The sequence below is a fragment of the Etheostoma spectabile genome, chromosome 5, assembly GCF_008692095.1.
Source record: "Etheostoma spectabile isolate EspeVRDwgs_2016 chromosome 5, UIUC_Espe_1.0, whole genome shotgun sequence".
NCBI lineage: Eukaryota > Metazoa > Chordata > Actinopteri > Perciformes > Percidae > Etheostoma > Etheostoma spectabile.
In genome coordinates, this window is record NC_045737.1 from 34,414,360 (window position 1) to 34,430,473 (window position 16,114).

The following is a 16,114-nucleotide window of genomic DNA, read 5'->3' on the forward strand; positions in this document are numbered from 1 at the left end:
GGAAAGTAGGGTTGAAAAAGATACCCTTTAAAAGATGTCTTTATGTTTTAGTAAAACCAATGTTTAATGCGCTGCACTCCACTGCAGCCCGCTGTCCATGGGATGGTTAAGTACACGCAGTGTAAGGCATTAAGCTATAAGACCATCCTCAGGTCAAGTCACATAACCCTGTAATCTTCACTGCGGCTTAGGAGGTGAAGTGGTCCCAGATCTGTATTTGGGTTTTAAGATGCTTACGTCTGTTTGCTTTGGTTCTGAGCGATGTGTTTAAACGTAAGGCGCACAACTCTGACACAACTTACCCACTCTAGCACTGAGAAGGCGTTTACAGTCCCCCGACCCCTCGAATTACATCAAAGGCCGTCACTTTGTGCGTTGAGAATTAGCTCCCGAGCCTCATTACACAAGTGCATTCTTTACACTAGAGGGCAGTGGATGATATCAGACCCAATTAAAGTCCAGCTACAGGATGAATGCACATGATATGTTTACTTTTAAAATGTGCTCTTAATTTTCACATTGTTTAGGTTACTAAGGCGTTGTAACACACCAGGATACAAGAAACACTTATCCACTGTGTCAGTTAAAGATTAAAGGCCTTTCCTATACAGGTGTCCAACATGTTGTATGTACTTACTAATCTTTAGCTTCCCTGATGTAACAGATTTTCAAGTGAAACTCAATATGTAAACCAGGTATCATTTCGAGAGAAATTCCATCAACTTCTATTTTGATTGCCTCGTCTTTAAGTAGACATGGTGTTGCACATGCAGAGCGATACGGAGATGTGGAGGATTGTTAGCTCACTGGGTTTTTAACCCCTAAATCCCAAGTTAAACTGACTCTATGAAGAAAAGTCTGGAGTGCTCGGAAGTTTAAAACAAATCAAGAAGGTACTCTTTGGAAAGTGAACACAAAACGTCAAAAGAGAAAAAAGGTCCAAGGCTTGTGAGAAAATTTCTAAAGCCTTTATTTGAATAGCTATTTCATATTGATCTCTTATATAAATAGAACTGGGCAACAACCCATGCGTATGTGAAATGGCTATTTAAAAAAAGGCTTTTTAAATTGTTTAACAAGAAGAGTGCCTTGGACCTTTTTTTCTCTCAAGCTGACTCTATTTTATAGCCATTGTCACTGAAATCAGATCATGTTTTTGAAATTGCAGAGATGGAATCAGACAGCAGCTCATCTGTAGTCACCTACAACCCTGAGCAGCTTCCCCCTGAGAACTCGTCCTTCCTAGAGAGGAGCTTTGTGTGTCGCTTCCGCTGCCTGCTGGACAACTCCTCCGGCTTTCTGGTAGGTTATATGTTCAAAAAAAAGTGAAAACCTGCTAAGTGAAGGTGTATTTTCTACCAGAGCTGGAGACATGCGACTTTTGAGTTGACTTGCAATGGTCTGCAAAGAGTAGACGTCTGGGTGATACTGTTGAGTTGTGTATATGCTTATTTTTTGTCTTCAAGACAATTAAGATTCTCTGTATAAATCTGTTTAAAAATGATGTCATGTAACAATGGGTGTGATAAGTGAAAAGTATGTCAAGCTCTATATTTGCATTGAGTTTTTGTGAATAATGTTTTAATACTTCTTCCTACTCCTTTTTCACACATGTAAATTAAGGAAATTCCCTAATGAAATTAGTTATGTTATCTCTATCTCTTTTTTTAACCAATTTTTTGTATCTTGTGGATATGTTTTGACAACAGCGTTGCTCTTTTTATGTTATTTTACATGCTTGACATAAATAAATAAAAAAATACAAACTTCCATTTCCACCTGCTCCCACAGGTGAACCATCCCTCTCCCACACACAATTTGCAGAGTAAATAAGACACATAGCTCTATTACAGAAACACTATACAGTCACTATACACACATTACTACACTGTTTTCAAGAGACATAAACAAAAACATAAGTCTTTTTAAAAGTTTTTTAAGAAAATAGCTTCAGAAGAGGAGCTGAAGGATTCTTTCCTTGTTTTTCTGATAGTTTACGGTATGGTGTGATTGAGATGGAAACGTAACTTTTAGCTACATTTTAGTATAAAAATGTGTGCATTATGGAGCACATGGATGGACAGCGGATAATTGGACCACACTGAAAGCCAGGGCTTCATAGGAAATACAGTACAGTTTTAGTATGAACCCCCATGACATTTATTGCGAAACCCATGAAAACATACGAATCCTGCAAAAGCTACTGTGGGGTTGAGCGGGGCTCTGCAATCTCTCAGATAGCAACACATTTGAAGGACTTTTATTTCTTTCCATTTCTTTGCAGGCTCTGAACATCCAGGGCAGACTTAAGTTTCTGCATGGACAGAACCAGCGGCAAGAAAACGGAGGAAAGGCCCCGTCTCAGCTCGCCCTTTTCGCCATTGCGACTCCTCTGCAGCCTCCGTCTATCCTGGAGATCAGGACCAAGAACATGATCTTCAGAACCAAACACAAGCTGGACTTCACACCCTTCGCCTGTGACGCAAAGTAAGATGCTGGCATGCAACATACACATAAACATTTCATACATTTCTTCACGTAAAATATCTTCTGTTATGGTAACTTGGTTTGTTAAGATGATTTTTGTGAGAATCCAAAAGCTGTATCAGCAGTAATGTTTCAATCATGTTGGAGAAGCTTCACACATTGTTTTTTAATCGGACACGGACAAATTTTATAATCAAACCACACATTTTTGCTATATTACATTAAGTATTCATAATTGGAAAGCTGCTCGATGAAGTAAATCATTTTTTCCCAGCCCCTTTCTCCGACAATACAACAATCAGAAATGGTCTAGTCAGTTAACAGATGGTTTTACATAGAAAAGAAAGAGCAAGAAGACTAAAAATGAAAAGAACAAAAGACAAAAATAATAATAAAATAAAAAAAACACATACTGAAATACGCATTTGCTTTAAAGTTGTTTGTGCATACTGATGTTTAAAATTGAATTTCCTTCTATGATCCTTATTTTCTGAACTAAAAACAGTTTCTTTTGTATATTTTCCTACATGCACTGGCTAATTGAAATAGCATGTGTGGTTTTCTTCTCCTGTGTATTTGTTTTGCTGCAATACTCATTCACTAGATGTGGACGTACGATGTGCAGTGTACCATGACCTGTGTTTTTGAAAATTAATTATGGCCTTTTCTTTGTACAGGGGGAAAATAGTGCTGGGGTACACAGAGGCTGAGCTGCGGGTACGAGGATCCGGCTATCAGTTTATCCATGCGGCAGATATGTTGTACTGCGCAGAGAACCATGTCAGAAGTAAGTTCTGTTCTGTACCGGGGTTAAGACCTTGACCCTGAACCACAATTTTACACACAGTATTTATGGTTAAGGTCTGCCTGGGGACCTTTGTATGTATTTGTCTGTTGTGTGTGTGTGTGTGTGTGTGTGTGTGTGTGTGTGTGTGTGTGTGTGTGTGTGTGTGTGTGTGTGTGTGTGTGTGTGTGTGTGTGTGTGTGTGAGATTATGGCAATATAAACTTTCAACAGAATGAAATTAAAGACAGATTTTGAAGTGGCGAACGCGCCTCTCCGCTCTCTCCACTTAGTCCTTTTGATCGTGCTTCCACTTCCTGAGCTAGGGATCTACATAAACTCATTATAAACAAACAACAGAAAGCGGTGTTCTCCAAACACTTTCAAGTGGTTCATTTCAAGTCAACACAACATATCTTAAGTCCATACTTTCTATTTTTTCAATTATTTTGCAGGGCATGTAATGCCTTTTATTAGACAGTTGACAGTAGAGACAGGAAGTGATGGGTGACCTGGAATTGTAGACAATGCCTGAAACCCTTAAGCCCAGTTCAGACCAAAGATACGAGAGATGCGTTAAACCTTGCAACTTCTTGCAACTTCTTGCAACTTCTTGCAACGTGTCGGCCTGCAGCGTTCTAAAACCTGCCAGTTCAAACCATTGACTGTAAATATTAACGGACAGAGCATCCGGTTCGGCGAATTGTTGCAAATGAGGAAGTGGCTCAAACCTGCATTGTATCTGAATTCCAGCAGGGGGAGACACGTGTTGTTGCAAAAGGAGGTCGGTTTCTGTAGAAGTCTGTGAGAAAGTGACCCACTCCTCACTTGATTTATTACCTCAGAAAACATTTTCATAATATGGTCTCAATTGCTAGTTTTAAGTTTTCTGGAACACAGAATGATGTTCATTTTTTTTTTAATTATGGTCTCTTGATTTTAAAATTGGCGATAAAGCAGGGGGTGTTTTAGGGCGTGGCTATGATGGGATTGCCAGTGAAAGTGTGTAAAATAACTAGGGTTTGGGTTTTATCCAATATCTATGTTTATCCAGTATCTACTCTGTATTTTTTTTAAACCGTTCCGGCGCTTAAACGGTTCTTGAACCGGGACTTTAAAAAATGAAACCGCACACACTTTGTCAACATTTTGTCTTCACCTATTATGACTTTTACTTTAAGCAGAGAAATATCTGACACTGACCAGAAATATTTAACACACACAGCAGGCTATAGCCTCATATAACAAAGTGTTGGAACTTTGGAAAAACATTTTGCTCACGTCCCTTTGGCAGACTTTATACCATGCTGTTTTAAAACTTCATGGGCAAAAACATATCCTTCTACACAGGAGCCTTACAGCAAAGTTGACTTGGCATCTGAACACAGTTTAAAGGTGGCCTGAAAGAGATGTTACTGTAGTCTGCAGCTGTTTTATATTAAGGAAAGGATTAGTGAATCAAATCGATCCATCTTTGATGTTCATCTGACAGAAACATGTTGCCATCTTAGATTTAGTCCTGTTAAAAAAAGGTTGAGACAGTCTGGTCCAACCTGGTTCAAGAGTTCAGAGAGTTCAGAGAGCTTTCGCTAGTAATCCTGCTGGATTACGGAGCAGATTGAGCAAAGCTGTAGAGCTGCCAAAGGAAAGGATAGGGCCCACAAATCCACGGCCTGAGCAAAGCATCAGAGATGATCCATACAGCAGATCCAACACTCAAACACTTCAGAGGTCAGAGAAGTTACTGACCCCACCGTTCTCTCCCTACTGTAGTGCAAGGGTCAGCGTTGTTTAATCAAGATGTAAAAGAAAGTAGTGTCACCACAGAAGAGCCAATTGATATGCTCCTTTCATCCTAAATTGATATTATGCTGCAGTTAGACTTGGTTGCCCAAGTCGACTTCCTGATTCACTTTCCATACTTCTCAAAATCGTACAAAAGGAATAGAGAACATGGGATTTATGGGCTCTGCTCTGACATTTTGCTTAAAGGAGCATATTTTATATCAAGAGCATCTTGTTTAAGAGCTCCTGGCCCAATTAGAACTGTTTCACCTTCAGTAATTTGTAATATAAAGCAGTGAAAGCACATGAAAACAAACACAGAAAATATTTGTAATAACTCGCGAGGGGATGTCAGTCAGTTTGGTCATTAATACACTAACGTGGTCCACTTTCACCCAAAAGTAATTATTACAAACTTAACAGGATTTCTGTATTCAATAACCCCATAATGACATTTGGAGCCACCGGTATGCAAAAATGCAACCTGCAGTTTTGAACTCTGTCACGGCTGAAATAAAGTGCTTTCATTGGGTTCATATTTATTTTAGCATCCAGTTCAGTCATTATACCTGTGTTTGTGTTCCATATTTGTAGTGATGAAGACTGGAGAGAGTGGTCTGACTGTGTTCAGGCTCCTCACCAAGGAGAATCGCTGGAAGTGGGTCCAGGCCAACGCCAGGCTGGTGTACAAGAACGGCAAACCAGACTACATCATCGCCACCCAGAGGCCTCTTTTGTATGTTTTACAACACAGATCAACAAAATGTACCAGTTGCATTCAGTGACAATCTTGCAGCATAAGAACCTTGATATAATATCAAAGTTTTTATGGGAACACATTATAATTTACTGTGTGTTTGAATGAGATCATTGAATCAGATTGACCAGTTTTCAATTATGATGTGATACAGACTCCAAATTTTTAACACATATAAGACACCTTAAATCACGGAAAAAGGGGTAAGCACCAAACCAGAAGCAGAGCTAGTAACTTTGAGCCTATATAAATGAATTGTCTCCAGTAAATAATCACGTTTTCCGTCTTTATAGGGATGAAGAAGGAGGAGAACACTTGCGTAAGCGCTCCATGCATCTACCCTTTACCTATGCTACAGGCGAGGCCCTGCTCTACCAGTCCAACCATCCCATAGCGGCCTTTAGAGATGAAGGCCAAGAGAAAAACGGCAGTAAGTCAAAAAAGAGCCGTGCTGAAAGGCTGGCGAGGGAGGGCCTGGACCCTGGCTCTCTTCTGGGAGCACTCATGAGTCAGGATGAGTCGGTGTATGTTTGTCAGCCCGCCCTGGAGCCCAAAATGTCATTCCATAGCTTCTTTGGTGACCAAATGGACTTCTCTGACTCAGAACCACCCAGCTTTCACAGGGGCTGGGACGAGCCGAGCAATGGCGTGCTTGGTCCAGGCATCCCAGAGTCAGGCACCAGCTTTGATCCGCTGCTGGCTACTCTGGACTCCCTCTCCCTGGACGGTCACGGCGTTGCGGATTCGGACGAGGGGGGTTGTTCAAACAGTGAGCTGTTCGGAGCTCTGGAAGGGCTGGGCCTGAGTGCCGAGGACCTGGAGCTACTGCTGCTGGACGAACGGATGATCAGAATTGAGATGGACCCCGAACGTGTGCCCAGCTTGGACGACCTGCTGACAAACGATGAAATCCTCTCATACATCTACGACTCCATAGAGGGGAGGGTTGATTCCACCGAGCATGGAGGACCGGTGCCTCCCAGTACTGCTTCAGCGACAGCCGCAACCGTGTCGCTACCTGAAAGTGATGCCACTTCTGACACTAATGTGCAAATGCATTTTCCCCCGGTGGGGCAGGCTCCCATCGTCAAGCTGTCCCAGCAGATGCAACAGCACCTCAGCATGCAAACAGTTAAAGGTGTGCATGACTGGGGCCAGCAGAGCAACCATTTGGCCACCACGATAGTTAACGGGGAGTTGCAATCATTCACCAGTGGACAATGGTCAGCTCAAAACATTCTAGTCACTGCAGGGATCCAATTGGAACACTTTAAAACACAACCGAATATTTTCAACGGCAAGGCCTCAGAGCTGGACGGAGAGCTTCATCAGCAGCAAAGTCATCAGCGCTACCTGCAGCAGCAGCCCAGGATGCAGAACCATCTCTCGCAGCAATGCCAAGCCAAACAGAAGGCAGCCAACCTCAACGGACTGTGTGGCGTCTCCAGCACTGAGCATTCGGCAGGGAAATCCCTTTGGCAGGACTATGGATTCAACGAGAGTCTGGGCAACAACGCCTGCATTGATAACGGCCAAAAACCTCTGACAAACACCTCCCTAGATTCTTGCATGGATTATAACATCTCTGGTGTCGACAATGCGGATTACACTGTCAGTGGAAGCGGTTTGTTTGGGAGGAATGGACCGCAGCACGGGGCCGAGTCCACAGCGCCATCCTTCCAGGGGATAAACCATAAACAGCAGCAGGAGCAGATCCCAGTTCCTTTGGCTCAAGTCATCTCCAGCCTGTCGCAGTGCCCGCCCCCCAACGCCTCTCTGGAGCAGATCCTGGGGGTAGGCAAGCCCTGCCGACAGTTGGACCCCTATGGCATAGTGACCTCTGAGATTCCTCATGACCCCAGTCCCAATAAGGTGAGGGTGCTTGTGGCCGGGTTAGCTCAGAGGTGTATGCCAGAAGGTCCAGGGTTCGAGTCCAACTTGTGAGGATTTCCAGCATGTCTCCCCCCACCCCCCTATCTCTCTCTCCCTCCCTCCCTCCTTTTATATCAAGTTGTCCTTTCCATTAAAAGGCTAAAATGCCCCCAAAAATCTTTAAACACTGTTGCAAAAGGACCCATACTGTCAGGGAGATGGTTCTTAAAAGCTTTCAAATGATCATGTATAATTATTATCACGTTTTAAGTAACAGGCTTTACATTTAATCACACTGGGACTGGTGCTCAACGGGGCGGTCCAATACTTTTGTCTACTGCTAGGGCTGAACAATAATTGGAATTTCATTGAAATCGCAATATGGACTAGACAAGCTTTATTTATATAGCACATTTAGGCAACAATTCAAGTGCTTTACCTTAAACATAAAAGAGCTTTGTAAGACTGAAGTACCTTTATTGAATAGTCTACAAATATGTGTATCTGACAAATTCCTTACATTTGTAAATGTAGTTATACAGATGTGGTGATGTATGCTGCCTTTGTCTTGCAAAATGTGGGGTATTAAAGCATCATCTTTATTCAGAGTTATCACAGGCAAGGTATAGAATCACACAGTGACTTACTCTAGCTTGTGCACACACATTTACATCTTTTTATCTCGTAAAAATTGTATTTCAAAGGTTACATTGTGCAGTATGGTATACTAATCTGACAAATGCTAATTGGATCAAATCAGATGGATCAATAGTGGCAGGCAGAACGTGTCAATATGCCAGAAGAGGAACATAGTAGCCTGTCAGAGACCTAAGAAGAGGCACAGCACTGTTTGTTTTGTTCAGAGTCATTACTCAATATGCAGAGATTGAGAAAAAAGTGTAGTGTGCTGTGACCTTAAAAAACATGGAAGCACTGCGCTGTTGTTTTTATTTGCTGCATAGACAGAAAGTGTTAGCAGACCGGATGAGAAGAGATGTAGAGCTGAATTCTTTAAGTCATACACAATCATCACGTCATACAATGTTGCACAACATTTCTGAGACATTTCTGATAAAAATGCATTCAGCAAACAGCAGGAAATGTAGTCATTTTATATGATTCAATGCAAAATAACAAACCCAAACATAACTGTATACACTAACCCAGATAACTTTCTACATACATGTATACATACAGTGTATTTGCATATGCTTGCATACACTTGCCTACATATACACATGCATACATACACGCCCACATACAGTATACCCATAAGTCATCTTTGAACCCTTTTTTAAATTTGAAGACATTCTTAATATGTTTTAATTGCTCTGGTGGCCCTGTGCAGATGGAGAATGGCTGTATCCTCAACAGTACTTACCCAGGAGGCTGTGCTCTGCCTAATAGAAATGGAGTGGAGCCCCCTACTGTCCAGATGCCCGGCCCCAAGACTTTGTCCAGCCTCCCCGACCCACCAGCCACCGGGTTCTACCTCTGACCAGCTGCCCAGCAACAGTCCTGCAGCAGGACTCTGTTAATGGCCAGAAAGACACAATGACTGGACCAGCCTTATAAATCTAGATACCCCAACAAACAAAGCTGAATAAACGTAGGCCTATGTGTTTTTTTCTTTTTTCAATTTGTATTTTATTTTTGTGTGTGTATGTTGTATTTCAAGTCATATTATCATACGAGTCCTTTGTTTACAATAATGCAGTCAAGAGTGCTCAGTTGAGTTTATTTCAAGTACTAGAGAGGTAAATATGAGTTTTTAAAGATGAGTTTCACAAATCTGCGTTCAGATACAACACGAAGCAGGATTAACAGTTTAAAGCAGATTTTAAAAAATGAATAATTCTATTATTTAATGTTTAAATCTAAAAAAAAACACGTCTGTCATTTCACGTAGGATTTTGATATATTTTGTACACAGTGTGAGAGCAAGATAAAAGAAAGATCTCCTATAAAATGTAGATATACTGGGTTAATATTGGGTGTTGGGTACCAGTAGAAGATAAATATACACTTTCAATATCACTTTTTTTTGTAGATTAAGGGATTAGTTGATCTTCACAAAATGTTTTGATCATTATAGACATTTTTCAAGCAAATATACCAGACATTTGTTGGTTCCAGCTTCTCAAATATCAGGATTTGTTGCTTTTTTTTTTTGGTCTTCTATGGAAGTCAGTTAAATATCTTTAAGTGTTGGACTGTCTGTTGAAGGAAAAAAAAAGAGACATCTGAAGAAATGACGTACAACTCTGGGAAATTGTGACCAGCATTTCTTGACTTTTTCTAGAGTAGACGAAACTACTAATCAAGACAATAACCGCAGCAGGCTAAGCGATAACGGGAACGATCGTTCATCTGCACCGCTGAACTGTGAGATGCGAAAGCAATCAAACAGAAACACATAAGCTGATGAAGAGAGGTTGTCGTAGGTTTCCACTTCATGAATGTACATAGGAATATGAGTATCTGACCAAGTATCAAATGCAGTTCTTTTTCTCAGATATACTCAGATTTTCCATCTTTGTTTTTTGAAACATTTGGTCCGCATTGTATCTGAACGCACCATAAAACACACACAAACACACTCTTATCCCCCGTCAGTGCAACTCCAACGTGATTACGGGTTTTTGTCACTGGCAGGCGACAACATCGCTCATAGATTTTCCATCATGCTACAAGAATGTAATCTCTCTGCGTTCAGTGAATTCTTTGTTGAACTCGTCAGCAACGAGATTAATCCTTATATGTTTGAACAAAAGTATAGAATATTGAAAATTATGGCTAGAAATACTCTGCACTTTATTACAAGCACCCACTTGCAAATGCAAATGTGTAGTCGGGGATACCGTGGTTATAAAAACAACCTGTTTGTCTTTAACACTAATGATGCAACATGGACCAGTTTGCATTTTTCATTCTTATTTTGAGGCACATTTCAGGTGATGGGTAATGTCCTCACGAGCACAATCACTTCCGTACAACGTTTCATGTCGTCATTTTGATCTTTCGCCACTTGAATTGCTTGTGTCGTCGATGATGTTGATGGGACATCTGGATGAGTTTTCTTTCCTTATCTTGGTTGAAAGTTGAAGTGACTTAAGTAGAAGAAGTCCACTTTTTTAATGATCTGTATTTAAATGCAGCAGGTACACATTCTTGATTGTTTTGAAGTCGACGTGTAAGACATTCTTGTACAAAAGAAGAAGAAGAAAATGTAACGCTTTATCATCCTCTTAGCTACATGTAAGCAGTGGTTGCACCGGCTCTCCAGAGGAAATCAGTGAATCCAGACTCACTCCATCACAGTACAGTTCGAGGGTTTTAAAGGAAAAGTCTGACATCTTTGGGAAATCTTCTAGTGTGCTTGCGCTGTCTCACTTAGAGTTGGAGAAAGCGATGATTTTACCTGACAAAATGTCAGACTTTTCCTTTTTAATGGTAGAAACCTTGGCGATATACATATATGTATATATATACGTGTATATATATAGATAGATATATATATCTATATATATACAGTAAATATCAGGTCAGTAAATTTCAGGTGTGCGCAGCATCTCAGAGCAATTTCCAGAATGGCAAACACTGAAAAACCAAATGTCAGTATTAAAAAGAGAAGGATACAGATGTGAATGTTTGTTGTACATAGCAAAAGAAAATTACTGGAAAATGAAGCAGAGTAGAATTATCTCATTGCGAAGAGATGCTGAAAAGAGATTTCCATTTAATTGTTCAAACAATGTCATTACTATGGGTATTAATATTATTGTTTTATGTTTTATGTTGAAATGTGATACACACGTGGTTACATGTTTTCCAATTGACTCGTTTCCCTTTCTTTTTATTGCAGCGGAAATGTTTAATATGATTGATGTGACTTATTAACAATGTGAAAAAAAAGATGTTTATGTAAAGGCAAACGAGTCCTCCAAACTATACGGCGATACAGGTTGTTTATCCCTTCCCTCTAAAACGGCCCTAGCAGCGGCAGGAAGTAGGACCCACGGGAGAGTTTTCCATCCTCGTGTCCAAAACACAGAACGTAATAGTTGCGATTTTTAAACCATAGACTGTATATAAAGATGGACGACACATCGCCACTTCCTCCCACTGTACTGTGCAAAAGTGAAGCCAAAATATCCCGGATTTTGGCGCAGACATCTTGTAATTTTGGAGTCAGAGTCTGCACAGCAGTAGTCTATCGCCACGAAGTTCCACTTCCGGGATTCCTCCGTTGCAGCCGGATGTCCGTCCCCTTTCTCTTTCTTAGTGTCGGCATTCTAAACTCCGGTGGATTTTTGAAGACTAAACTCAAAAATACATAACGGTTAACTGCTCCCCAGGTCTCTGCAGGGTAAATCCAGACCGCTAGCTACACTATCTGTCCAATCTGAGGACTATGGTTACCTGGTCCACAGGTCTCTGCAGGGTAAATCAACCGCTGTGCTAGAACTATCTTCCAATCTGAGGACTATGGTTACCTGTCCTCAGTCTCTGCAGGTAAATCCAGACAGCTAGCTAGACTATCTGTCCAATCTGAGGACTATGGTTACCTGGTCCTCAGGTCTCTGCAGGGTAAATCCACAGCTAGCTAGACTATCTGTCCAATCTGAGGACTATGGTTACCTGGTCCTCAGATCTCTGCAGGTAATCCAGACAGCTAGCTGACTATCTGTCCAATCTGAGACTATGGTTACCTGGTCCTCAGTCTCTGCAGGGTAAATCCAGACAGCTAGCTAGACTATCTGTCCATCTGAGGACTATGGTTTACCTGGTCCTCAGATCTCTGCAGGGTAAATCCAGACAGCTAGCTAGACTATCTGTCCAATCAGAGTTTCCTGTTGCACAACTAAAAAAAACTTCTGAACGTACACATGTTCCGCCAAAACGACTTCTTTCCCGAAGCAGAGGCGCCGTGGCTCCGTACGGTGCTTTGCCAAACTAAAATGGAAAGCAGCATTGTGCCCTTATCAAATTACAAAAGTAAAATAAGCATAAATAGGATGAAAATGAAATTAAAGAAGTGAAAAAACAAGTATATTCCCACCCCCACTGTTAAAAAGAAATGAGCTACTTTTTTTTTTTTTTACTTTCCCTTGAGTAGATTTTTATACTGGTAATTTTATTTGTAAGAGTTCATTAAAGTAATAGTAATAGAATATTTTTGTACCCTTTCCACCTCTTTCAGTTATACACATGCCGAAGAACGTGAAAATAGTTCAATAAAATAAAAACAAAAACAATCAGGGTTTTTTTTTCAAACAGGACTTCAACCCTGGTTCAGCGCCGGTCTACGGAGAGCCGGTTCACTCCCCAGTAAGCCCTGTTGTACCGAATTCGGTTGCAGTTCCACAAGAGTTACACTGAGGGTGATCGCGGGGGAGGGCAAAATGAATGGGAGTCTACGACCAGAGATCCTGCTTCATGCCATCCAAAAGGGGTGTGTGCGTGCGTGCGTGTGTGTGTGTGTGTGTGTGTGTGTGTGTGTGTGTGTGTGTGAGAGAGAGAGAGCGAGAGAGAGTCTATTTTGCCATGGTCTTTAAAACATTAGCAAACCTAAACTCTGTCTAGCATGCGTATTGACAGGGAGAGCCTAACCGGTCAGATGTCTTGTCGATACTACAAGAGACATAAGGAAGTGACTCAGAGCTTGCAGTAAAGCAGGATCTCTGGCCGTACGATGTGTAGGATGTCATCGACATTTTAAAAGGCTGTTTAGAACAAAAAAGCGACTTTAAAAAAAAATATAACACCCAGCAGTGTGTATTTTCTTAGCCTCTCCTTTCAAATGCAACATTCAAATTACTAGGCAAAAAATTACATCCTGAGAAAAGTAGATTGTGAGGGGTATACCTCTGTAGACCACCTTTCATTCTGTACTCCCCCATGAGTGCCCTCATGTGGAACCAGAGTGGAATCAATCAGTTCAAAAACCGGAAGTGTCCCGAGAGTGTATGTTGTCCCCTTATTAGACATTATCTGCCTGGTCTTCTAGGTGAATGTCTTGCATTTGTTATTCTTCGTCCAATTACGTCCTGCGTTGCTCCAGTCATGATTCCTACGGCCACTAGAGGGCGCCGCCACTTCGAACGGAAACACGAGGCGTAACTGCTGCTTTAACAAACGACTTATGTGGGCGTTTTTCAGGGCAGGACATGTCTTCAAATACAGGTATTTACATAGTTTTACGTTAAGTCACTTGCTTATCAAACTTCTTTTTTGATTATTATCTCTTTTTCTTTTAACTTGTAAATAGTACTCTCATCACACTGGACTCTATGACAGCCTGAAAATGGTGCCATACTACTGAGACTTGTTAAATACGCTATAATGACTTTATGTATGTCTTTTTTTTTTAGCCACGGTAACTTTAACATGCTGACAGGACAAGGTGTATGTGTTGCAGATTTGACCCGTGTCCTCTGACCGCTTGTTTGAAATGTATTTTTTTTTTTCTTCTTCTTTGAAATAAAGAATTTCACAAAAGTCAAAAACACAAACATCTTGCAAGCATATAACTGAAGCGTCTCCCTCGTGGAGCCTTCCAGTTTTCTACCCACTCGGACAGTAAACAGCAAGGGTTTCCAACCGGACTCCTTACTGTGGACCCTGACTTGTAAAGGTGCTATGTGCGGTATTTAAACATCAATAAATCAATACCACATTAACTCTAAGTCTGCGTGATTACTGGAAACGGCAGCGGAAGAACTATTCTGATCCTTTACTTCAGTAAAAGTATTGATACTACACTGGAAAAATACGCTGTTACAAGTCAAATTCCTGCATTGAAAATGTTACTTAAGTTACTGAATGCAAGTATCGTCAGGAAAATGTACTTAAAGTATTAAAAGTAAAAGTACTCAAAGCAGAAAAGTCCTCACAATTTAGAAACTTATTTAATATCACATTCATTGTTATTTAATTAAATCAATCTGTGACGAATTGTTAAGGGTCCAGAGACAAAAAAGTTTTGATTTGATTTTGTTGACAAAATATGATATTTTGGCCAAAACAACGTTAAAAACCTTTTTTTTTATTATTTCCTTTTTTATTTCTTTTTAACTCAGTAAATCTGGATTTGGTAAAAAAAAAAAAAAAAATAGCAAAGTAAAATACTTCAGACAAAGCATACTCTAAGTAAAAGTCAAATTACAGATTTTAAAACTACTCCAAGAAGTAAAAGTACAGAAAAAAAACTACTTGAATACTACCACTGAATATGAATTATCGAATTGTATATGACAACCAACTGAATGTTAATTTCTACCCCCTCCCATTCCTCTTTTATTTGGATGTTACTAGCTTGCAGGTGTTACACGTTTTTTTTGTGTTATCATAAAAAAAAAAAAAAAAAGTATTTCTAACTGCTGCTCCCTCCTCGCAGTTCTGCACTTGGGTCAGAGCCAGATTACGGACGGGATACGCCTTTTACAAATTTAACAGATCATGGGTTTTCATGTCATTTCTTTCTCCAGATATTTACATTATTATTTAACTTTAAATCATTGATGAGAGCGTCAAGTCTGAGATGCTCACAAGAAGTGGTGTTGTGTCTTCTTTGAATGCAGTCAGCCACAGAGGAACCGAGGGTATATTACAGATTATCCCGCGGCTCAGTGACACCACTAGTATTCAAAGATCCAGAGGTAATATTACTCATTGTTAACGGCAGGAAAAGAGGGCAGAGGGATATGGATTGGGGGGGGGGGGGGGGGGGGGGCAGAGGGACTTAATGTTCACACATAATCCTATTATGACCAACCCTAGATTTAGATCCAACATGTACGTAAAGCCATAGGAAATGTGATCTTGCATCAACATTTTTCAAGATTAAGACAGTAGTAGTAAAAGAAATAAGACAATTGTGAGGCGAATGTCAGAAGCAGTGGGAATGTCACGTTGTGTCTCCTGTGTCTTCTTGTATATGCTAAAAGACACATCTCGCCTTATTTTGTTTTTTTTGTTTTCTTCAAGAAAAAAGAAAGCACAGTGGGGAAAAGTTTGCCCAAGGGATACCGTGATAGATGTGAGCTTTGTCAGACTGCAGACGTATTAAGATAATGACCGGCCAATTAGAGTCCCTCTGAAGTAGAGGCAGGAGGGACTGTGGCCTGGGACAAGTGAATCATCAGCCCAGTACATCTGCTTCTCCCCTCTGTGTCACGGCCACGCTGTGGTTTCCATGAACGTCAAACACAGACTAAAGAGCGGCCAAAGAGAATCAGCATGCATGGAAAAACATCTCATGTCTTCACAGTTTAGCTTAATTAAAAGCTGCGAGCGTGGAGAGGTGATCTTGTGTACAGTAGTGGAATGTAACTAAGTACAAGTTCAACTACAAATGTTGAGGTACATGTACTTTACTCGAGTCTTTTTGTTTTGATGCCATTTTCTACTTCTGCTCCGCTACATTTC

The 16,114-nt window shown here is 40.7% G+C and overlaps 1 protein-coding gene across 2 annotated transcripts in view; it reads left to right on the plus strand.

Moving 5' to 3' along the window:
* Positions 1-11,593, plus strand: part of LOC116688970 (aryl hydrocarbon receptor) — a 53,316-nt gene extending 41,723 nt beyond the window's left edge. For both annotated transcript variants that reach the window (XM_032515207.1, XM_032515206.1), the window contains 6 exons: positions 1,169-1,302; positions 2,285-2,487; positions 3,165-3,274; positions 5,650-5,791; positions 6,106-7,684; positions 9,033-11,593. In XM_032515207.1, the coding sequence (XP_032371098.1) occupies positions 1,169-1,302; positions 2,285-2,487; positions 3,165-3,274; positions 5,650-5,791; positions 6,106-7,684; positions 9,033-9,182 (2,318 nt within the window). In that variant the 3' untranslated portion in view covers positions 9,183-11,593. The remainder of the gene's footprint in view (positions 1-1,168; positions 1,303-2,284; positions 2,488-3,164; positions 3,275-5,649; positions 5,792-6,105; positions 7,685-9,032) is intronic.
* The last annotated feature ends 4,521 nt before the right edge of the window (positions 11,594-16,114 follow it).